The 25,545-nt window shown below is 45.7% G+C and overlaps 1 protein-coding gene across 2 annotated transcripts in view; it reads right to left on the bottom strand.

Moving 5' to 3' along the window:
- Positions 1-25,545, bottom strand: part of u2af1 (U2 small nuclear RNA auxiliary factor 1) — a 92,617-nt gene that overhangs the window by 51,509 nt on the left and 15,563 nt on the right. For both annotated transcript variants that reach the window (XM_038801297.1, XM_038801296.1), the window contains exons 3-4: positions 14,041-14,107; positions 8,713-8,762 (exon numbers count right to left, since the gene is read on the bottom strand). In XM_038801297.1, coding sequence (XP_038657225.1) covers positions 8,713-8,762; positions 14,041-14,107 — 117 coding nt within the window. The remainder of the gene's footprint in view (positions 1-8,712; positions 8,763-14,040; positions 14,108-25,545) is intronic.

Raw genomic sequence — 25,545 nt, 5'->3', positions numbered from 1 at the left:
CCGAGCTCGACATGATGTTGAACTCTTCTTTCGTTGCCTTCGTCTCCGTGCCCACTTCTTTGGGCAAGAATCCTCACCCTGTTCCACTGATCCTTTCATGTGCCTCCAACATTCTGCCACCAAGTGGAAGCCCCCCCCCCCCCCCCCCCCCCCCCCCCCCGGCCGGGACAATAACCCGCCCTTGATCTTTTCATTGAGAACTGTCGACGGGACATTGGCGTTCTTAATTTTTCTGCCCCCTCACCCATTCCAACCTCGCTCCTTCTGAACTTTCTGCTCTTCACTCTGTCAGGTCTAACCCCGACTTTGTCATCAAACCTGCCGACAAAGGGGGTGCTGTTGTCGTCTGCCTCCCTAAAAACTCCTGCCATTGCTGTTCCATTGTCTTCCCTGCTAGGCTCCTTTTCCAATCAACTCTGGCCAGCTCCGCCCTCATGTCTTTGTAGTTACCCTGATTTAATTGTAATACTGTTACATCAGATTGCAGCTTCTCCCTCTCAAATTGCAGGGTAAATTCTATCATATTGTGGTCACTGCTCCCTAAGGGTTCCTTCAACTTAAGTTCCCTCATCAAGTCTGCCTCATTACACATCACCAAATCCAGAATTGCCTGTTCCTTAGTAGGCTCTGTCACAAGCTGCTCCAAAAAAACCATTGTAGACATTCCAAATTCCATTTCCACTACCAACCTGATTTTTCCAGTCCATCTGCATATTGAAGTCCCCCATGAATATTGTAATATTGCCTTTTTTACATGCCTTTTCTATTTCCGGATTTATTTTCTGCCGCACATCCTGACTACTGCTATGGGGCCTGTACATAACTCCCATCAGGGTCTTTTTACCTTTGCGATTTCTCAACTCTACCCACAGAGATTCTATGCCTTCAGATCCTATATTGCTCCTTGCTATCGATTTAACTTCATTCCTTACTAACAATGCAACCCCGCCCCCTTTGCCCACCTGCCTGTCCTTTCGATAGGACATATATCCTTGGATATTTAGATCCCAGCCCTGATCCCCTTGCAGCCACGTCTCTGTGATGCCCACAACATCGTATCGGCCAATTTCAAAGTGCGTACCAAGCTCATTTACCTTGTTCCGTATACTGCGCACATTTAGGTACAACACCCTCAATCCTGCTTTGACCACCTCCCTTTTCACACTCTCCTCAGTCACTGTACCCTCCACTGTGGCCCTTTTTGATTTTTGACTATGGCTTCTCTGCCTTACACTTTCCCCCTTACTGCTTTTCGAATCTGGCCCCGGTTTAAACCCCCCCCCCCCCCCCCCGCCTTCCTACATCAGATCCCATCCCCCTGCCACATTAGTTTAAACCTTCCCCAACAGCTCCAGCAAATACCCTCCTGGGCATCCACTCTGTCTATGCCCCTCAATTTTGTCGTTCCAGTGAGAACAAACCTGAGTTTATTCAACCGCTCCTCATAGCTAATGCCCTCCATACCAGGCAACATCCTGGTAAATCTCTTCTGCACCCTCTCTAAAGCCTCCACATCCTTCTGGTAGTGTGGCGACCAGAATTGAACCCTATAATCCAAGTGTGGCCGACCTAAGGTTCTATACAGCTACAACATGACTTTCCAATTTTTATACTCAGTGCTCCGGCCAAACGTAGAATCATAGAATTTACAGTGCAGAAGGAGGCCATTCATGATGCTTAGCATAAATGCTTCACAGCTCCAGGGTCCCAGGTTCGGTTCCCGGCTGGGTCACTGTCTGTGCGGAGTCTGCACGTCCTCCCCGTGTGTGCGTGGGTTTCCTCCGGGTGCTCTGGTTTCCTCCCACAGTCCAAAGATGTGCGGGTTAGGTGGATTGGCCATGCTAAATTGCCCGTAGTATCCTAAAAAGTAAGGTTAAGGGGGGGTTGTTGGGTTACGGGGAGAGGGTAGATACGTGGGTTTGAGTAGGGTGATCATTGCTCGGCACAACATCGAGGGCCGAAGGGCCTGTTCTGTGCTGTACTGTTCTATGTTCTATTCGGTCCATCGAGTCTGCACCGGCTCTTGGAAAGGGCACCCTACCCAAGGTCAACATCTCCACCCTATCCCCATAACCCAGTAACCCCACGCAACACTAAGGGCAATTTTGGACACTAAGGGCAATTTATCATGGCCAATCCACCTAACCTGCACATCTTTGAACTGTAGGAGGAAACCGGAGTACCCGGAGGAAACCCATGCATACACGAGGAGGATGTGCAGACTCTGCACAGACAGTGACCCAAGCCGGAATCGAACCTGGGATCCTGGAGCTGTGAAGCAATTGTGCTATCCACAATGCTACCGTGCTGCCCAATAAAGGCAAGCATGCCGTATGCCTCCTTGATTACCTTCTCCACCTGTGTTGCCCCTTTCAGTGACCTGTACATTTAGATCTCTCTGACTGTCAATACTCTTGACGGTTCTACCATTCACTGTATATTCCCTACCTGTATTAGACCTTCCAAAATGCATTACCTCACATTTGTCCGGATTAAACTCCATCTGCTATTTCTCCGCCCAAGTCTCCAAACGAACTAAATCCTTCTGCATCCTCTGACAGTCCTCATCGCTATCTACAATTCCACCAACCTTTGTGTCGTCCGCAAACTTACTAATCAGACCAGTTACATTTTCCTCCAAATCATTTATACATACTACGAACAGCAAAGGTCCCAGCACTGATCCCTGCGGTACACCACTAGTCACAGCCCTGCAATCAGAAAAGCACCCTTCCATTTCTACTGTCTGCCTTCTATGACCAAGCCAGTTCTGTATCCATCTTGCCAGCTCACCCCTGATCGCATGTGACTTCACCTTTTGTACCAGTCTGCCATGAGGGACCTTGTCAAAGGCCTTACTGAAGTCCATATTGGCAACATCCACTGCCCTACCTGCATCAATCATCTTTGTGACCTGGCAAATGTTCATCCTGGAGTTCAGTTACTAGTGGTGTACCGCAAGGATCTGTTTTGGGGCCACTGCTGTTTGTCATTTTTATAAATGACCTGGAAGAGGGTGTAGAAGGATGGGTTAGTAAATTTGCAGATGACACGAAGGTCGGTGGAGTTGTGGATAGTGCTGAAGGATGTTATAGGATACAGAGGGACATAGATAAGCTGCAGAGCTGGGCTGAGAGGTGGCAGATGGAGTTTAATGCGGAAAAGTGTGAGGTGGTTCACTTTGGAAGGAGTAACAGGAATGCAGAGTACTGGGCTAATGGCAAGATTCTTGGTAGTGTAGATGAACAGAGAGATCTCGGCATCCAGGTACATAAATCTCTGAAAGTTGCCACCCAGGTTAATAGGGCTGTTAAGAAAGCATATGGTGTGCTAGCCTTTATCAGCAGGGGGATTGAGTTTCGGAGCCACAAGGTCATGCTGCAGCTGTACATAACTCTGGTGCGGCCGCACCTGGAGTACTGCGTGCAGTTCTGGTCACCGCATTATAGGAAGGATGTGGAAGCTTTGGAAAGGGTTCTGAGGAGATTTACTAGGATGTTGCCTGGTATGGAGGGAAGGTCTTACGAGAAAAGGCTCAGGGAATTGAGGTTGTTTTTGTTAGAGAGGAGAAGGCTGAGAGGTGACTTAATAGAGACATATAAGATAGTCAGAGGGTAAGATAGGGTGGACAGTGAGAGTCTTTTTCCTCGGATGGTGATGACCAACACGAGGGGACATAGCTTTAAATTGAGGGGTGATAGATATAGGACAGATGTCAGAGGCAGTTACTTTACTCAGAGAGTAGTAGGGGTGTGGAACGCCCTGCCTGCAACAGTAGTAGACTCGCCAACTTTAAGGGCATTTAAGTGGTCACTGGATAGACATATGGATGAAAATGGAATAGTGTAGGTCAGATAGGCTTCAGATGGTTTCACAGGTCGGCGCAACATCGAGGGCCGAAGGGCCCGTACTGCGCTGTAGTGTTCTATGTTCCTCGAAAAACTCTTATCAAGTTAGTGAGAAACAACATCCCCTTCATAAAACCGTGCTGCCTCTCACTAATACATCCACTTGCTTCCAAATGGGAGTAGATCCTGTCTCGAATAATTCACTCCAGTAATTTCGCTACCGCTGACTAAGGCTCACCGGCCTTTAGTTCTCTGGATGATGTTTGCTACCCTTCTTAAACAAAGGAACAACATTGGCTATTCTCCAGACTCAACATCCACCAAGGGGCAGCATGGTAGCATTGTGGATAGCACAATCGCTTCACAGCTTCAGGGTCCCAGGTTCGATTCCTACTTGGGTCACTGTCTGCGCGGAGTCTGCACATCCTCCCCGTGTGTGCGTGGGTTTCCTCCGGGTGCTCCGGTTTCCTCCCACAGTCCAAAGATGTGCAGGTTAGGTGGATTGGCCATGCTAAATTGCCCTTAGCGTCCAAAATTGCCCTTAGTGTTGGGTGGGGTTACTGAGTTATGGGATAGGGTGGAGATGTTGACCTTGGGTAGGGTGCTCTTCCCAAGAGCCAGAGCAGACTCGATTGGCCGAATGGCCTCCTTCTGCACTGTAAATTCTATGATAATCTATGAATTCCATCTCTTTGTTGAATACTGATGAAAAGTATTCATTTAGTACCCCGCTCATTTCCTCTTGCTCCACACAGATTCCCTCCCCAGTCCTTCAGTGGGTCAACCCTTTCCCTGGCTACCATCTTGCTTTTAATGTGTGTGTAAAAAGCCGTGGGATTTTCCTTAACCCTATTTGCCAATGACTTTTTGTGACCTCTTCTAGCCCTCCTGACTCCTTGCTTAAGTTCCTTCCTACTTTCTTAATATTCCACACAGGCTTCGTCTGTTCCCAGCCTTCTAGCCCTGACAAATGCCTCCTTTTTCTTTTTGATGAGGCCTACAATATCTCTCATTATCCAAGGTTCCTGAAATTTGCAATATTTATCCTTCTTCCTTACAGGAACATGCAGGTCCTGAATTCCTTTCAACTGACATTTGAAAGCCACCCACATGTCAGATGTTGATTTACCCTCAAACATCCGCCCCCAATCTAGGTTCTTCAGTTCCCGCCTAATATTGTTATAATTAGCCTTCCCCCAATTTAGCACATTCACCCTAGGGCCACTCTTATCCTTGTCCACCAGCACTTTAAAACTTACTGAATTGTGGTCACTGTTCCCAAAATGCTCCCCGACTGAAACTTCTACCGCCTGGTCGGGCTCATATCCCAATACCAGGTCCAGTGCAGCCCTTTCCCTATTTGGAATATCTACATATTGTTTTAAGAAGCCCTCCTGGGTGCTCCTTGCAAACTCTGCCCCGTCCAAGCCCCTAGCACTAAGTGAGTCCCAGTCAATATTGGGGAAGTTGAAGTCTCCCATCACAATAACCCTGTTGTTTTTACTCTTTTCCAAAATCTGACTACCTATCTGCTCCTCTATCTCCCGCTGGCTGTTGGGAGGCCTGTAGTAAACCCCCAACATTGTGACTGCACCCTTCTTATTCCTGATCTCCACCCCTTTTACAGCCCCCTCTATCCCGCCTGAAACATCTAAATCCTGGAATGTTTAGCTGCCAATCCTGTCCTTTCCTCAACCAGGTCTCTGTAATGGAAACAACATCATAGTTCCAAGTACTAATCCAAGCTCTCAGTTCATCTGCCTTACCTGTTATACTTCTTGAATTAAAACATATGCACTTCAGGCCAGCAGTCCCGCTGTTTTCAGCAACATCTCCCTGTCTGCTCTTCCTCAGAGCCATACTGGCCCTATTCCCTAGTTCTTCAATTTTTTCACCAGTGCTCCGAAAGCTATTGATTCAAAACAAACCTGCTGGACTTTAACCTGTTTTAAGACTTCTTACTTTTTTTTATCCAGAGGGTGGCGACAGTCTGGAATGCACTGCCTGGAGGGTGGTAGAGGCAGGTTGCCTCACATCCTTTGCGCCGACCATTTATCCTAATCTAAGATCAACCTAACCTGCACCCCTTCAATTTACTGCTGTCCATGTGCCTGTCCAAGTGTTGCTTAAATGTCCCTAATGACTCGGACGCCACCACCTCTGCTGGCAGTGCTTCCACACACCCACCACTCTGTGTAAAAGAACCTTCCTCTGACATCTCTATATCTTCCTCCAATCACCTTAAAATTATGTACTCTCGTGACAGCCATTTCCACCCTGGGGAAGTCTCTTGCTATCCACTCTATCCATGCCTCTCATCGCCTTGTACACCTCTATCAAGTCACCTCTCTTCCTGCTTCGCTCCAGTGAGAAAAGCCCTAGCGCCCTCAACCTTTCATCATGAGACATGCCCTCCATTCCAGGCAGCATCCTGGTAAATCTCCTCTGTACCCTGTAGCCACCTGGGGTGACCACTGCCCAAACACAAAATGGAAGATTGCAAGGAATGCAGGGAAAATGGACAGGTTGTAAAAGGCAAGCAGCTTGCAGAGTGCTTGTATATTTGGACTGCTGCAGAAACCAGTTTTGGCTGCTGCCGAAACCAGACAACACTATGAAAAGAAACAGTTAACATATTATCAATGAGGCGATACCGGGCGATCCCCAGGCACAAAAGAAGAAACAAGTTAACACTAATCGATACATTCAATGGAAGGCCTGACTTTACGGCGCAAAAGAAGCCCAAAACAATGAGTCCCAAGAACCGCCCCAGTGATCGAGATACTGCCCCGTTATTGGGGAATTCAAATCAATCGATTGGGAAGAGACCCAATCGATTGTGAGAGTATAGAGGGTCCGCCCAGGTGGGCGCAAGACCCTGAGAGGAGTATAAGACAGAGACTGCGACCCCAGCTCTCTCTCTCTGCCAGCCTCTCCTTGACCAGCCAGCCCTCCCAGCAGAACACCGTTGCAGCAGAAGAGCCTTGAGGAGGAGAGGTCGGGACACCAGCCGCCAACAAGTAAGTGTCACAACACACGCTACGGGAATAGACACTCCTGACCCCTTTAGACCATAACCACTGGAAGCCTGCGGACCCAGGACAAAGCTAGAAGCCGTTGTTCCCTGATCCGGTAGTCCCCTTGTCCAGATAAGTATTTGGCCTATTAGTGGTAGGATTAACCTAGTCTTATAGTTTATATGCATGATTAGTAAATTACTGTAATATAATAAACGTGTCTTGTTTGAACTTACTAACTGGTGTATGGTTTTATTGCTTTGAACTTGACCTTGAAACTTGTGGTGGTATCTTAACAATACCTGGCGACTCCAAAGCTAAGTAACGAAACAGAGCCAAATTGAGTGTTAAGCACACTCACCCAGAACGAGCAACAACCCTCTCCAAAGCATCCACATCCTTCCTATAATGAGGCAACCAGAACTGGATACAATATTCCAAGTGTGGTCTAACCAGGATTTTTAAAAGCTGCAGCAAAACCTCGCGGCTCTTAAACTCAATCCCTCTGTTAATGAAAGCCAACACACCATATGCCTTTTTAAACAACCCTATCAACCTGGGTGGCAACTTTGAGGGAACCATATATATGTGGACCCGAAGATCCCTCTGTTCCTCCACAGTTTCAAGAATCCTGCCTTCACCATTCAAATTCAACCCTACAAGCAAGTGACATCACCACCACGCCAGTGTCTCCCCCAAAAGAGCCAATTGAAAACCATTTAAGACCTAACTTAGGAGTACTGGCTGCAATATTGGGCTCTTCGCTGTTGGAAGAACATTGAGATTTTGGTGAATAGGAGCACAGATTCAGTGGAATGTTGTGTGGTTACGGAAATGTGTGTCAAAAAAGACGCATGGGAGGTGTTTTTCATTAGAGCACCAATTAGGGGCCAAGATAGAAATATTTTATGCAATGACAGGATTGAATGGGGTATATAGAGGCGGACTCTTTCTTGTAGTTACGCTACATCGTGCTAATGTCACTAGCTACAGAGACCCAAGTTAATGGTCCAGGTAATGAGGGTTCACATTCCGCTACAGCAACTGATGGAATTTAAATTCAATTAATAAATCTGGAATATAAAAATGCCAGTCTCAGGAATGGTGACAAATACCATCTGGTTCATTAGCTTTTAGGGAAGGAAATTTGCCGTCCTTACCTGGTCTGGCCTACATGCGACTCCAGACCCACAGCAATGTGGTTGACCCACAACTGGGTAACAGTTCAAGGGCAAATAGGGACGGGCAACAAATGCTGGCTTTGCCAGCAATGTCCTCATCCCATGAAAGAATAAAGAACAAAACGTTTAAGAGGCAAGGATGAGATACAAAATTAACCACCGAGATTGAAAAGATACCAGGAGAAACTTCTTCATAGTTGCAAAGCTGTGGAATTAACTTCCAAGGTTAGGAGTTACAGCAGAAACAGTGTAAACATTCAAGGTTAGATTGGATAGCTACAAGATGTGGAGGAAGCTGAAGGTGATAAAGGCAGTTAAATGCAATTCAGACTATTTGATTATTGAGGACAATGATATAGATTGGTTGGGGTGAAACTCCTCCTCTCATGATGGAAGGCAAACCTTTGCCCCCAGTTAGTTTTGAATTCATATCTAAAAGGAGCAAACAAACTCCTCTCCCAAAAATGTAAATGTATTTATATTCTCCGAAATCTTGGTCCAAATTGTGGACAACTTGTTTTTCTTGGCTGTATTTCCAATAGATGACATCATGGATGCAAAACACTCAGATGGAAGAATGAAACCGACCTAGTCACTGCAAGGAAAGCAGATAGCAATTTCACATCATCCAACTGCACATAAATCAAGAAAGCACGCATCACTTACCTCAAAGAACTCATCATAATGTTCCTGCATTTCAACATCACCAACAGCACCTAACAAGAGACACAAATTGACAAGCTTCATACAGTCACAGTTGACGTCAAACCCGACACGTTTAACAAAGCTGCAGTATCCGATTGACCTTATACAAATCATGCCGAACAAACAAAATTCTTAAATACACTCTTCCACCTTAGATACTCGAAAACAAGAGCCTTTTTCACCCCAGTATATTCCAAATACAGCTTTGATTTGATGTATTATTGTCACATGTATTAGTATACAATGAAAAGTGTTGTTTCTTGCATTCTATACAGACAACGCATACCCTACAGAGAAAGGAAGGAGAGACTGCAGAATATAATGTTACAGCTTGGTGTTTAAAGGCCCTTTCTGCATCCATGTATATTTCCAGTTTCAACTGATTTGAGCAGATTATTGACACTCTCATTAGACAGATTCTCGATTTAGGGTGGAGCACAGCTCACATTAATTTTAAAAACAAGGACATTTAAAAAGGCTAATTCAACATAAAATAACAAAAGGACAAACAAATGCCAGGTTTATATGACATTCAGTGTGAGATTCTCAATGCCAGATGATCTCCAGCCAATTGCCTGAGAAACAAAAATAATTTGGTTTGAAATCCCAGTTACAATTCCCAGATCTCAGGGCAGCACGGTGGCACAACGGGTTGCCTCACAGCGCCGAGGACCCAGGTTCGATCCAGGCTCTGGGTCACCATCCGTGTGGAGTTTGCACATTCTGTGGGAGGGATGAACAGTATTTGTCACGGTTCCTGTGGGAGGGATGGACAGTATTTGTCACGGTTCCTGTGGGTGGGATGGACAGTATCTGTCACAGTTCCTGTGGGAGGGATGGACAGTATCTGTCACGGTTCCTGTGGGAGGGATGGACAGTATCTGTCACGGTTCCTGTGGGGAAGGGCGGACGGTATTTGTCACGGTTCCTGTGGGAGGGATGGACAGTATCTGTCACTATTCCTGTGGGAGGGATGGACAGTATCTGTCACTATTCCTGTGGGAGGGAAGGACAGTATCTGTCACGGTTCCTGTGGGAGGGATGGACAGTATCTGTCACGGTTCCTGTGGGAGGGATGGACAGTATCTGTCACGGTTCCTGTGGGTGGGATGGACAGTATCTGTCACTATTCCTGTGGGAGGGAAGGACAGTATCTGTCACGGTTCCTGTGGGAAGGATGGACAGTATCTGTCACGGTTCCTGTGGGAGGGATGGACAGTATCTGTCACGGTTCCTGTGGGAGGGATGGACAGTATTTGTCACGGTTCCTGGGAGGGATGGACAGTATCTGTCACGGTTCCTGTGGGGAAGGGCGGACGGTATTTGTCACGGTTCCTGTGGGAGGGATGGACGGTATCTGTCACGGTTCCTGTGGGAGGGATGGACAGTATCTGTCACGGTTCCTGTGGGAGGGATGGACAGTATCTGTCACGGTTCCTGTGGGAGGGATGGACAGTATCTGTCACGGTTCCTGTGGGGAAGGGCGGACTGTATTTGTCACGGTTCCTGTGGGAGGGATGGACAGTATCTGTCACGGTTCCTGTGGGAGGGATGGACAGTATCTGTCACGGTTCCTGTGGGAGGGATGGACAGTATCTGTCACGGTTCCTGTGGGGAAGGGCGGACGGTATTTGTCACGGTTCCTGTGGGAGGGATGGACAGTATCTGTCACGGTTCCTGTGGGAGGGATGGACAGTATCTGTCACGGTTCCTGTGGGAGGGATGGACAGTATTTGTCACGGTTTCCTGTGGGGGGGGGGGGGGGGGGGGGGGGGGGGGGGGGGGGGGGGGGGGGGGGGTGGACAGTATCTGTCACGATTCCTGTGGGGAAGGGCGGACAGTATTTGTCACGGCTCCTGTGGGAAGTGCGGACGGTATTTGTAATGGCTCCTGTGGTTAAGGGCATACAGTATTTCTCATGGTTCCTGTGGGAAGGGTGGACGATATTTGTCATGGTTCCTGTGAGAGAGGAGGACAGTATTTGTCACAGCTGCTGCCTGTGGGGGGAGGGGCTGACAGTACGAGACATTTTGATGAATCAAACTGCAGATAGATGACAACCTTCTGTTTAATTTTAGTCACATTCTCTTCTAGCTTCCTGAAAGATCAGATAAATTATCGGAGCACATCTGAAAATAAGACATTGCTTTGTCTCGAAGCTAAGGCTACATGCCTGTCAGCAGACAGTGATAATCACTCGGGACGCTACAGCCTCTTTTTGCAAACTTCAGAATGGGGACAGGCAATGACACAAATAAATCATGGCTTCTAAATTAAAGAACTTACACCAAAGTAATATAAAAGACAATGGAAACATAGAATAGAAGCCTACTACACAAGACCAGTTTGTGTTTAATCTGCACCTTTATGATGCAATAGGACATTATCCACCCAATTAATACAAGTCATGCCAAACTGAAATGGACTGGTCAATCAAGGACACTGCAGCTTTTGGATTTATTAGTTACTGATCACACCCTGCCTGCAATCATTAAATTTCACACTTGATGTGGATCCAAGTCAAGCCCAGGCAGCCTGTTTAGTTACTGGGTCTCCTAGCCCCTGTACCAATCTTTGGCGGAAAGGTAACCTTATCTAAACTGCAGTCAAACTGAGCTTTCTATTAAGAGCCGTCAGGATAACCTTTCTACTCAGTGAAGGAAATGAAATGAAATGAAAATCACGAGTAGGCTTCAATGAAGTTACTGTGAAAAGTCCCTAGTCGCCACATTCCGGCGCCTGTCCGGGGAGTCTGGTACGGGAATCGAACCGTGCTGCTAGCCTGCCCTGGTCTGCTTTCAAAGCCCTGTGCTAAACCAACCCCAGTGCAGAAAGGGTGCAGAAATGCACCCTTTCCTAGCCCCCGTCAAGATCAAAACTCTCAGCTAAGGAATTATGGCTGCAAAATCCTGTTCTCTTTACTCCATGGGGCCCAGCACCAAACACTCCCAATGACCAAGAGTCAAGGAGGAAAATGGACAGGTTTGGGGTTCTTTTATGACAACAAGGGGATGATTTTATCTCTGGGTACAACCATGGGTTTTTAATCGAACACAGTCCAGTAAGTTTCATTTTACATTTACCCTGGAACAGATTGGTGTTACATATATCTTTCTTGTAATGATTAAATCGCTATCCTAGTCAGAAAGTTGGAGGGCTGGGGAACTCACAGATGGAGACATAGGTTTAGTGGGGAGGGGGCTGTGGGAGCAGCCCTAATCTTAGCTCGCCCTCTTGTCACAATCCCTTCCCTTCCCCTACTTCTTAGTCTAAATTAGGTGCTTGCAATATATCCCAGCAACTGTCCCAGTTAGAGATTTGAGTAGGAGATTCTGTGTTAAACAGACCTCAAAAGCCTTCCCAGCCGGTATGTTTGTAGCTCGAGGGGTTTTCCCCCTTACCTCAAACCCACCGACAACTGTGCTGTGACTGAGCTGTCCAAGCTGATAAGATACTGAGTGGGGCCTTTTTCTGGTGGCGCATAACAGCTTTTCAGAAAAGTCCCCAGATCTGTACATGCCAGAAACACGGAACAAGGGCCATTCACATTTACTGGTAAACTCCTGGTCTGAGCTATGGAAGAACCAAGCCGGACTTCAAATGAGCAAGTGCACAGTAAACCACTATGAACAAGATATAATTTAACTTATTCTTTAATTTCTGTCTAGTGCAATTAGACAATTCTTAAACATATACAAAAGAAAGAGGACATTTGGGCCCATGTTAACTTGGCACAACTATTACAAAGACCTACCCTCTGGGGGGACAATCTGCCAATCTGCAAGGGGAAATTGAAACTCACCTCATTAAACAGCAATAAAAGCCAGTCTCAGTAATGGTGACCACAAAACCATCAGATTGCCCTCGAACCCCATCTGCTTCAGCCCTGTTCTCAGGTTGACTAAATCTGCCGCCCTTACCCAATCTCGCCTAGGATTATTCCAGAACCACAGCAATTGGTTTGACTTTTAACTGCCCTCTGAAAAGGCACAGAAACCACCAGATTGTATGCAAGGTAGCAGCCTACCACCACCACAACAGCAATCAGGGATAGGCAACAGATGCTGGCCTTACAAGTGGTGCGTACATCCCATGAATGATTAAAATTAGACTGGAGGATTCATGTGGCATCAAACACCGAGGCTGCTCCACCCATTCAATATGATCAAGGCTGATCCTCGGCTTCAAATGCACTTTCCTGCCAGCTCCCCATATCACCAGTAAACCTAAGGGAGCAAACATCTCCCAATGTTTCCATGGAATGGCAATAAAAGCAAGGGATTTATGAAAGCACAACAATAATTCAATTGTGCTATCCACCTGACTAATCATTATTCAACCTCAAGCTATGAGCAGCAAGAATTTCAGCTTATCTTTCTGCCAAGGGTTCCTGCGGTTTAGAAGTCTCATCCTTGGATTTCCTAAACCCAATATTCGTACTGCAGTTGAACACAACCAAGGAAACAAACAGCAAATTTTTCTTATTTTGCTAAGGAAATAAACCTTGGAAAGCATTAGATCTGTGCTGCCAAGCTACATTGTACCCAAGTGTGGTACATGTGGCAAATTGAATATTGTTAGAATTATGGTATTTTGTAAACAACTACATTCTCCAAGGGGATCCCATCTCTACTTTCTGCCTTTATCATTTTATTCCATTATTATTCCAGGCTGCAATTAGTGAGAACTTCCCATTACAAGTTAATTAAAAAATCATTATAGAAGCCACTTTCCCCATCAATCCCTCGGCTGCATTCACTTTTTCCTCCCACCCCCCAAAACTGCTTCATTCAAGGACAAAATCCTGACTATCGCTGCACCCGAGCTTCCTGCTCCCTACCATAGGAACCTCTGATGTTCGACTCCGATGAATAACTAAACTAGACCACTTTGGCATTGGATGCTCTGTTCTGACCTCGGCTCCAAGGCTTAAGACACAAAGACACCCAATGCAACATTCCTGCACCTGGCTCAAGCTCAGTCAGAACAAGAGACTCCAAGCTGAAAGGGATTTTCAATTTGAGTCTGCTGCTCCAATCTTTGCCAACGACAGTGCTGCAACCCCCCCCCCCCCCCCCCCCCCCCCCCCCCCCCCCCCCCCCCCCCCACCCCAATATCCCACTGGAGCATCCTCACTGTTAGCCACCTGGTTGAGAAAATTGCAAGTTCACACATATACTAGACTTTGCTCAAACTATATTATTACAAAGTACTGAACACGATGACAAACACACATCCACCTGACTATAAATACAACTCGACAACCTGCAAATGCGTTTGTTAACTTACAGTGGAAACCGTCTGCTGTCTGGGTACAGTTTTGAGGGTTACGGTATAAGTTCAAGAGCGCAATGGTCTGAAATACAAAACGTAACAGGTTTTGACACCACATCTCTAAAAATATTCAACTTCAAACCTACTTCACTCCCTCTGATTTGAGGGTAGACTGCAAATGGGGAGCTGAAAAGAAAAAGTTAATCCCTTCAGAGTGAGGAGTCTTCATTTTCATCAGAACCCATCTGACAAAGCTGTGAAGATATGGAGTTAACATGATGTAACAGCAGCAGGACCACCAGTTACTAGGTCATATATCAGAATCATAAATTTGCCAAAGATGGAAGCTCACAAATATGCATTATAGTGAGCACCGTCTATAAAACCATTTGCTTTTCTGATGCATTTTGATTTAAACATGTCAGGAAGTGCAGCCACGGGACCACTGAAATTAGCAACAGCTTTACCACTGCAGACCCTCGCCCCACACTCCAGGGCCTTGGGTTCAATCAATACGTCAAAAATTGTCCTACTTGTAATTTTATACCATGAGATCCCCACAATTTAAGGAGAATTGAGGTTATTCGGAATCAGTATACTGGTCTTGAGTTGTGGGCATATCTCAGCAATGCATGGTACTGAAAAGCCTCTACTTACCCAGTGCGAGCTCACATTATTTAATCATCTCCAGCACCAAACTTGGTGCCTAGAATCCACTGCTTTTAGCACTCACTAACCAGGGTTTGATGTTTTTTGAGACATTCTCTTTAAGTCAAATGAATTATGTCCAGCCTTCCCAACTGGGTTAGGACATACTGATGCCCATGAAGACTGTGTCAACCTATGTGCACACTTAAGAGATTTGAATAGTAGTGCTTGTTGGAAAATGAACATCAAGCCCTGGATCAATGCCAACGTCATGGTTACGCCTCATCTTTGCTTGAGCTGGCCTCAAATCAGGAGACCAACAGATACTGCTCTACAAAACGGCCAAAACCCCAGATCTCCAATGGTGGGACTTACAGTGTGAGCCGTCAGCCGTCTGCGCACTATTTTGGGGATTACGGTAGATGTTTTGAATCAAGATGGTCTGCAGAAGAAAAAAAGGAAATCCCATTGGCTGCTGCACATAATGGAGAGGGCTGCAGAGTGGAGAGAACTCTGACATGATCATAAACATTGCTACATTCATGAGGCTACCCAGCACACAGCTCAATGCAACACGGCAGCCTACAGGTAGAGATGCAGCAAGACTCAATGACTTGGAAAGAAACTTTTCATTGGACTGGAAGTTATTTGGTGTCAGTGCTCCTCAGTTTGGCTAGATTTACAACCCCATCTTGGAGATTGCACCCTATCCCCCTCCCCAGGGTGGACAAGTTTAAGTGCTTACTTGAAAACCTCTACCCCACCCACTATGAAAAATGAATGAAAATCGCTTATCGTCACGAGTAGGCTTCAATGAAGTTACTGTGAAAAGCCCCTAGTCGCCACATTCCGGCGCCTGTCCGGGGAGGCTGGTACGGGAATCGAACAGTGCTGCTGGCCTGCTTGAAAAGCCAGCGATTTAGCCCAATGAGCTAAACCAGCCCCTCAAAACTACCCTCAAAAGGTAAGGCAGCACGATGGCGCAGTGGTTAGCACTGCTGCCTCACAGCGCTGAGGTCCCAGGTTCAATCCTGGCTCTGGGTCACTGTCCGTGTGGAGTTTGCACATTCTCCGTGTTTGCGTGGGTTTCGCCCCCACAAGCCATAGATGTGCAGGTTAGGTGAATTGGCCGCGCTATATTGCACCTTAATTGGAATTTTTTTTTAAAAAGTTAAAATTAAAATCAGCTGCAATTGTCTTTATAACCAGCAACTGCAGATTGAGAAATGATGTGAATGTGCCTGTAGCCCAAACCTGAACAGGCGTGCTACTGTTGAAGTCACCAACTTCAATAACCGTGGACATGTTGGAAAAGTTGCTTCTAGTTATGATCTAAAATGAATGCAGATGACATCACAGAAGAGCAAAAAATTTCCGAAACTCAACTTAATCTGCAATCAGAGGGAATGCACATTTAAAAACAGGTGACAGGTGGGACGGAAGGGAGGCTTTGAGGACTTTGATAGAATTCACAAGTGAGGATGACCACTCTCCCCTGGTGTAGGTAAAGCTCAGTACAAACTTCCTTTTTAAAAGCAGACTTCCCATCTCACCTAAAGATCAAAGTAAAACTTGTGCTGTCCAGTTCACTTGGAAACTTCTTACACCCACAAGTCAATCCTGTACCCAAATGTTTCACAAGGACAAGTCACTGAAGGGATACATCTGTTGCCACACAGATTTTGGTTTACTTCATGAGTGCAGTTCTCATCCTCGTGCACAGTTCGCCTGCAGGAACCTTCTGTTACCTTGAAGTAGCCAGAACTGTCAGTAGCACCAGGCTAATAGTTCAGTCAGCACAATCCTTACGGTCACCCGATGTTGATGCACTTTGAGAAAGTGCCACTGGAGAATGTCACCAATTTCTCTCTGGAAGATTTGCAGTATTTAACTAGGGAAAACTTTCACCAAGACTTACAAGTTCGCAGTAATGGAAGCTGCAATTTGAATGGAATATTTAAGCAGATTTTTAACAGGGATAAGACTTTAAAAGGGAAACATCTTGGTGCTTGGGCGCAGAGATACAAGCAGTTGGTATAATAGGAAAGCGGAGTACAAGTAGCCACCATCTTAAATCAAGCACAAGGGCGACACAGATTTACTCCCAGTTATGTTAATAGGAGATAGAAAAGTACAACTATAACCATGGAGCTTCCACATCTGTTCCCATTACAAAGCCAGAATGTCTTGGGCAGACAGATGCGTATTTTAATTCAGCAACTCGAAAAGCAAGCAGCATATGACAAGCAGCATCTGAGATGAAAGGCAGACAAAATGCTGATGAAGAGGTGCAGAAGAGGGTCCCATTAATTCCACATGCACCCCAAAAAGTCACCTCCCATAGGTCAGAAAAATAAATGCATCATTTGGTATAGTATCTAAGCACTGACAGTAAACAGATCAGTACCATCTCAGTATCAACTCTTGATGCGTCTCTAGTCTTCTGATAGGAGTAGGGACAGCTTCTGAATATTGGTCAGTGGTTCCTGCTACAAAATATACATGCACACAAGAATGGATTCACTGCTGTCCCTCAACAGTTAATCAGCCCAATGACTGTCATGGCCAATGATTAAATAAAATCTAACCAGCTGGCCAGAGACCATGCGTGGCTGATGGCAGCAAAACTGCACATGGGAAAAAGAAAAATGATTGCAAATCTCACGAGCTTGGATGCAATTGTGACAGAAAGGGAGATTGAAATGCTTTTCAAAGTTAACCCAAAAGGACTAACAGGCTTCTGGGACAGAATCAGGCAAATTGATATTCTTCAACGCAATCATTTGCTAAAAGAATTGCAACAGATTCCAATAATTCCATGCAACAGCTCAGACAGGAGTTGTGGAGAAGCAATGAGAAAAGGAAACGAAACACACAAGTTGCATTTCTTTATCTGATGACAAATTTGAATGTACTCTGACTGATGAGTCTGCGATCACGAGTAACCTCATGGATGTTGCAGGGAATCATGCAGTACCCAGTCTAATAATGCTCCTAAAGCCATTTGATATAGCCTTCAACCTAAACATTGACTAATATGGCAGCACCCCAGGATTGATGCATTAATTTGTATTCTTCTTAAGGCTGTAGTCTGCGGGAAAAGAAGCATTTCAACAATTGACTCCATTACAGCGCATCAAAATGGTAAATAGGAAAAACATTCTGCTCTATCCACCAGTTCAGATTCTGTCACACCGCAATTATGGAGAGGTACAAATGAGCTCTGACAATGTTACAATAAGGCAGAGATGTTCTGTAACTGTGCAGACGTGTACGTATACACACACACACGCACGCACAGTCAGTTTGGGAAATTCAGAGGTTTCTGAACTTTCCCCATTTTACACTTTACCAGGTGTCACAAGCGTTTGCCTTTCACTGCCTTGCAGCATCAAGCTCCCAGTGCACAACAGAACCACCCTGTCGCCATATCGTTTAAAGGAGAAAACAGTCAACCTGCATAGAGGACGAGCTGCAGATCAATTCTGGACGGTTCAAGACAGCAGGCGGAAAGCCAACCCAGCAGGAGCTTATTGGCAGCAGTTCTGCCACCCAGATTGTGGTGGATCCTAAATGTATCTGCTTGACTTTTTTTTAATATATAAATTTAATTACCCAATTATTTTTTCCAATTAAGGGGCAATTTAGCGTGGCCAATCCACCTGGGGTGGTCCCGGTGGATTGGAAATTAGGAAACGTGACGCCACTGTTTAAAAAAGGAGGTAGGCAGAAAGCAGGAAATTATAGGCCAGTGAGCTTAACTTCGGTAATAGGGAAGATGCTGGAATCTATCATCAAGGAAGAAATAGCGAGGCATCTGGATAGAAATTGTCCCATTGGGCAGACGCAGCATGGGTTCGTAAAAGGCAGGTCATGCCTAACTAATTTAGTGGAATTTTTTGAGGACATTACCAGTGCAGTAGATAACGGGGAGCCGATGGATGTGGTATATCTGGATTTCCAGAAAGCCTTTGACAAGGTGCCACACAAAAGGTTGCTGCATAAGATAAAGATGCATGGCATTAAGGGTAAGTAGTAGCATGGATAGAGGATTGGTTAATTAATAGAAAGCAAAGAGTTGGGATAAATGGGTGTTTCTCTGGTTGGCAATCAGTAGCTAGTGGTGTCCCTCAGGGATCCGTGTTGGGCCCACAATTGTTATAGATGATTTGGAGTTGGGGACCAAGGGCAATGTGTCCAAGTTTGCAGATGACACTAAGATGAGTGGTAAAGCGAAAAGTGCAGAGGATACTGGAAGTCTGCAGAGGGATTTGGATAGGTTAAGTGAATGGGCTCGGGTCTGGCAGATGGAATACAATGTTGACAAATGTGAGGTTATCCATTTTGGTAGGAATAACAGCAAACGGGATTATTATTTAAACAATAAAATATTAAAGCATGCCGCTGTTCAGAGAGACTTGGGTGTGCTAGTGCATGAGTCACAGAAGGTTGGTTTACAAGTGCAACAGGTGATTAAGAAGGCAAATGGAATTTTGTCCTCATTGCTAGAGGGATGGAGTTTAAGACTAGGGAGGTTATGTTGCAATTGTATAAAGTGTTAGTGTGGCCACACCTGGAGTATTGTGTTCAGTTTTGGTCTCCTTACTTGAGAAAGGACGTACTGGCACTGGAGGGTGTGCAGAGGAGATTCACTAGGTTAATCCCAGAGCTGAAGGGATTGGATTATGAGGAGTGGTTGAGTAGACTGGGACTGTACTCGTTGGAATTTAGAAGGATGAGGGGGGATCTTATAGAAACATTTAAAATTATGAAGGGAATAGATAGGATTGATGCGGGCAGGTTGTTTCCACTGGCGGGTGAAAGCAGAACTAGGGGGCATAGCCTCAAAATAAGGGGAAGTAGATTTAGGACTGAGTTTAGGAGGAACTTCTTCACCCAAAGGGTTGTGAATCTATGGAATTCCTTGCCCAGTGAAGCAGTTGAGTCTCCTTCATTACATGTTTTTAAGGTAGTTTTTTGAAGAATAAAGGGATTAAGGGTTATGGTGTTCGGGCCGGAAAGTGGAGCTGAGTCCACAAACGATCAGCCATGATCTAATTGAATGGCGGAGCAGGCTCGAGGGGCCAGATGGCCTACTCCTGCTCCTAGTTCTTATGTTCTTATGTACTCTGCACATCTTTGGGTTGTGGGGGCGAAACCCACGCAGACACGGGGAGAATGTGCAAAATCCACACAGACAGTGACCCAGAGCCGGGATCGAACCTGGGACCTCAGCGCCGTGAGGCGGTTGTGCTAACTACTAGGCCACCATGCTGCCCTGCTTGACATTTTTGGGGCCTTAGAAATGATCCTATGTAGATTTGAGCTCTGAAGCTCAGGACTGTTTAAACATCAAGCCTGGCAAACCCAAGAATATTGTAACCACACGACCAGGTTTATGCCTTTAACCTGGAGGTGTTGTTTCCTTTAGCAGGAAACTTGCATTGCATTCCGAATTCTAATTTCATTCAATGCTATGGAACAATTTCTGATCATAAACAGACACCAAAACGCCCCAGTTCCAAACCATGATGTTTAAATTCTCAAAAGTTAAATTACAAATCAATCAGCGGGTCAAATCAATCAGCTGGTCTTCCTAGTATTTGATATCCTCCACAACCCCGGCAGGTTTGGCTCAATTTCACTTTGTCAAACCCCCCTTACCAGATATAGCCGAGAAGTCAAAATTGGAATTCATTCAAATTCTAAGCATAATTACATATGAAAACTGGAATCTAAACAAGTAGTTTAGAAGTTTAGTTTAGTTAAGTTAAGGGCGTGGAATGCCCTGCCTGCAACAGTAGTGGACTCGCCAACACGAAGGGCATTCAAATGGTCATTGGATAGATATATGGATGATAAGGGAATAGTGTAGATGGGCTTTAGAGGGGTTTCACAGGTTGGCGCAACATCGAGGGCCGAAGGGCCTGTACTGCGCTGTAATGTTCTAAGCCAGTTTAACAATCTCTGGTACAGGAAATATAGAAACTCCGAGTACTGCTCAGGTGTTCAGCAGTGACCGCAATATGATAGAATTTACCCTGCAGTTTGAGAGGGAGAAGCTGCAATCAGATGTAACGATATTACAATTAAATAAGGGTAACTGCAAAGACATGAGGGAGGAGCTGGCCAGAGTTGATTGGAAAAGGAGCCTAGCAGGGAAGACAGTGGAACAGCAATGGCAGGAGTTTTTGGGCGTTAATTGGAAGGCACAACAGAAATTCATCCCATGGAGGAGGAAACATGCTAAGAGGAGGACAAGGCATCCATGGCTGATGAAGGAAGCCAAGGAAATAAAAAAGCTAAAGAAAAAGCATACAAAGTGGCGAGTTTAGTAGGAAGCCAGAGGATTGGGAAGCCTTTAAAAGCGAGGAGGGGAGAACTTAAAAAGCAATAAGGCAGAGGGGGGGGGGGGAAGAAGAAGACGAAGTTTGAGTGCAAGCTAGCTAGTAATATAAAAAGAAGATAGGAAGAGTTTTTTTCAATATACAAAAGGGTAAGAGAGGGACAAAATAGACATTGGACCACTAGAAAATGTGGCTGGAGAAGTAATAATAGGAAACAAAGAAATGTCAGACGAACTGAATAGTGACTTTGCATCAGTCTTGACGGTGGAAGACACCAGTGGGATACCAGAGTTCCAGGAGAACCAGGGGGCAGAGGTGAGTGCAGTGACCATTTCTGAGGAGAAGGTTCTGGGGAAACAGAAAGGTCTGAAGGTGGATAAGTCACCTGGACTGGATGGACTACACCCCAGGGTTCTAAAAGAGATAGCTGAGGAAATTGTGGAGGCATTAGTGATGATCTTTCAGGAATCACTGAAGGCAGGAAGGGTCCCAGACAACTGGAAAGTGGCTAATGTAACACGACTGTTTAGGAAGGGAGGGAGGCAGAGGACGGGAAATTATAGGCCGGTTAGCCTGACTTCGATCATTGGTAAGATTTAAGAGTCCATTATTAAAGATGAGATCGCAGAGTACTTGGAAGTGCACGGTAAAATAGGACTGTCAGCACGTCTTAGTAAAGGGGAGGTCATGTCTGATGAATCTGTTAAGAGTTTTTGAGGAATTAACAAGAAAGTTAGACAAAGGACAACCAGTGGACTTGATTTATTTAGATTTCCAGAAGGCCTTTGACAAGGCGCCGCATAGGAGGCTGTTAAATAAGTTAAGAGCCCATGGTGCTCAGGGCAATATCCTGCATGGATAGAGGATTGGCTGACTGGCAGAGAGTGGGTATAAAGGGGTCTTTTTCAGGATGGCAGCCAGTGACGAGTGGTGTTCCTCAGGGGTCGGTGCTGGGACCACATCTTTTCACAATATACATTAATGATCTGGAGGAAGGAACTGAAGCACTGTTGCTAATTTTGCAGATGATGTGAAGATCTGTAGTGGGGCAGGTCGTATTGAGGAATCAGGCAGGCTGCAGAAGGACTTGGACAAGCTAGGAGAGTGGGCAATGAAGTGGCAGATGGAATACAACGTGGAAAAGTGTGAGGTTATGCACTTTGGAAGAAGAAACGGAGGCAGACTATTTTCTAAATGGGAAGATGCTGAGGAAATCAAAAGCACAAAGGGACTTGGGAATCCTTGTTCACGATTCTCTGAAGGTTAACGTGCAGGTTCAGTCGGCAGTTAAGAAGGCAAATGCAATGTTAGCATTCATGTCGAGAGGGCTAGAATATAAGACCAGGGATGTACTTCGGAGGCTGTATAAAGCTCCAGTCAGACCACATTTGGAGTATTGAGAGTAGTTTTGGGCCCCGTATCTAAGGAAGGATGTGCTGGCCTTGGAAAGGGTCCAGAGGAGGTTCACAAGAATGATCCCTGAACAAAGATCAAAGAAAAGTACATGATGTGGAGATGCCGGCGTTGGACTGGGGTGAGCACAGTAAGAAGTCTTACAACACCAGGTTAAAGTCCAACAGGTTTGTTTCAAACACGAGCTTTCGGAGCACGGCTCCTTCTTCAGGTGAATGGAAAGGCTTGTTCCAGAAATGTTTATATAGACACAGTGTGTCTATAGACACAAAGAAAAGTACAGCACAGGAACAGGCCCTTCGGCCCTCCAAGCCTGTGCCGACCATGCTTCCCGTCTAAACTAAATTCTTCTGCACTTCCGGGGTACGTATCCCTCTATTCCCATCCTATTCGTAGTTGTTATGGGGGACTTTAACTTTCCAACTGGAAATACTATAGTTCGAGTACTATAGATGGGTCAGTTTTTGTGCAGTGTGCACAGGAGGGTTTTCTGACACAGTATGTAGACAGGCCAACAAGGGGAGAGGCCACATTGGATTTGGTACTGGGTAATGAACCCGGCCAGGTGTTAGATTTAGATGTAGGTGAACACTTTGGTGATAGTGATCACAACTCGGTTATGTTTACTTTAGCGATGGGCAGGGATAGGTATATACCGCAAGGCAAGAATTATAGCTGGGGGAAAGGCAATTATGATGCTATTCGGCAAGATTTAGGATGTATAGGATGGGGAAGGAAACTGCAGGGGATGGGTACAATCGAAATGTGGAGTTTTTTCAAGGAACAGCTACTGCGTGTCCTTGATAAGTATGTGCCTGTCAGGCAGGGAGGAAGTTGTCGAGCAAGGGAACCGTGGTTTACTAAGGAAGTTGAAGCACTTGTCAAGAGGAAGAAGAAGGCTTATGTTAGGATGAGACATGAAGGCTCAGTTAGGGCACTTGAGAGTTACAAGTTAGCCAGGAAGGACCTAAAGGGAGAGTTAAGAAGAGCGAGGAGAGGACACGAAAAGTTGTTGGCGGATAGGATCAAGGAAAACCCTAAGGCTTTCTATAGTTATATCAGGAACAAAAGAATGACTAGAGTAAAATTAGGGCCAATCAAGGATAGTAGTGGAAAGTTGTGTGTGGAATCAGAGGAGATAGGGGAAGCATTAAATGGATATTTTTCGTCAGTGTTTACACTGGAGAAAGACAATGTTGTCGAGGAGAATACTCAGGTTCAGTCGACCAGGCTAGATGGAATTGAGGTTCAAAAGGAGGTGGTGTTATCAATTTTGGAAAATGTCAAAATAGATAAGTTCCCTGGGCCAGATGGGATTTATCCTAGGATTCTCTGGGAAGCCAGGGAGGAGATTGCGGAGCCTTTGTCCTTGACCTTTATGTCGTCTTTGTCGACAGGAATAGTGCCGGAAGACTGGAGGATAGCAAATGTTGTCCCCTTGTTCAAGAAGGGGAGTAGAGACAACCCTGGTAATTATAGACCTGTGAGCCTCACTTCGGTTGTGGGTAAAATGTTGGAAAAGGTTATAAGAGATAGGGTTTATAATCATCTTGAAAAGAACAAGTTGATTAGCGATAGTCAACACGGTTTTGTGAAGGGTAGGTCATGCCTCACAAACCTTAGAGTTTTTTGAGAAGGTGACCAAACAGGTGGATCAGGGTAACGCGGTTGATGTGGTGTATATGGATTTCAGCAAGGCATTTGACAAGGTTCCCCACGGTAGGCTATTGCAGAAATTAAGGAAGTATGGAATTGAAGGTGATTTAGCGGTTTGGATCAGTAATTGGCTAGCTGAAAGAAGACAGAGGGTGGTGGTTGATGGCAAATGTTCATCCTGGAGTTCAGTTACTAGTGGTGTACCGCAAGGATCTGTTTTGGGGCCACTGCTGTTTGTCATTTTTATAAATGACCTGGAAGAGGGTGTAGAAGGATGGGTTAGTAAATTTACAGATGACATGAAGGTCGGTGGAGTTGTGGATAGTGCTGAAGGATGTTATAGGATACAGAGGGACATAGATAAGCTGCAGAGCTGGGCTGAGAGGTGGCAGATGGAGTTTAATGCGGAAAAGTGTGAGGTGGTTCACTTTGGAAGGAGTAACAGGAATGCAGAGTACTGGGCTAATGGCAAGATTCTTGGTAGTTTTATTTAGAATTTAGAACAGTACAGCACAGAACAGGCCCTTCGGCCCTCGATGTTGTGCCGAGCAATGATCACCTTACTTAAACCCACGTAACCCATATACCCGTAACCCAACAATCCCCCCATTAACCTTACACTACGGGCAATTTAGCATGGCCAATCCACCTAACCCGCACATCTTTGGACTGTGGGAGGAAACCGGAGCACCCGGAGGAAACCCACGCACACACAGGGAGGACGTGCAGACTCCACACAGACAGTGACCCAGCCGGGAATCGAACCTGGGACCCTGGAGCTGTGAAGCATTGATGCTAACCATCATGCTACCGTGAGGCCCCTAAAAATGTAGATGAACAGAGAGATCTCGGCATCCAGGTACATAAATCCCTGAAAGTTGCCACCCAGGTTAATAGGGCTGTTAAGAGGGCATATGGTGTGCTAGCCTTTATCAGTAGGGGGATTGAGTTTCGGAGCCACAAGGTCATGCTGCAGCTGTACATAACTCTGGTGCGGCCGCTCCTGGAGTACTGCGTGCAGTTCTGGTCACCACATTATAGGAAGGATGTGAAAGCTTTGGAAAGGGTTCAGAGGAGATTTACTAGGATGTTGCCTGGTATGGAGGGAAGGTCTTACGAGGAAAGGCTCAGGGACTTGAGGTTGTTTTCGTTAGAGAGGAGAAGGCTGAGAGGTGACTTAATAGAGACATATAAGATAGTCAGAGGGTTAGATAGGGTGGACAGTGAGAGTCTTTTTCCTTGGATGGTGATGACCAACACGAGGGGACATAGCTTTAAATTGAGGGGTGATAGATATAGGACAGATGTCAGAAGCAGTTTCTTTACTCAGAGTAGTAGGGGTATGGAACGCCCTGCCTGCAACAGTAGTAGACTCGCCAACTTTAAGGGCATTTAAGTGGTCACTGGATAGACACATGGATGAAAATGGAATAGTGTAGGTCAGATAGGCTTCAGA

This window comes from Scyliorhinus canicula, chromosome 7 (assembly GCF_902713615.1).
Source record: "Scyliorhinus canicula chromosome 7, sScyCan1.1, whole genome shotgun sequence".
Taxonomy (NCBI): Eukaryota; Metazoa; Chordata; class Chondrichthyes; order Carcharhiniformes; family Scyliorhinidae; genus Scyliorhinus; species Scyliorhinus canicula.
This window is presented reverse-complemented; position numbering and strand designations above follow the sequence as displayed.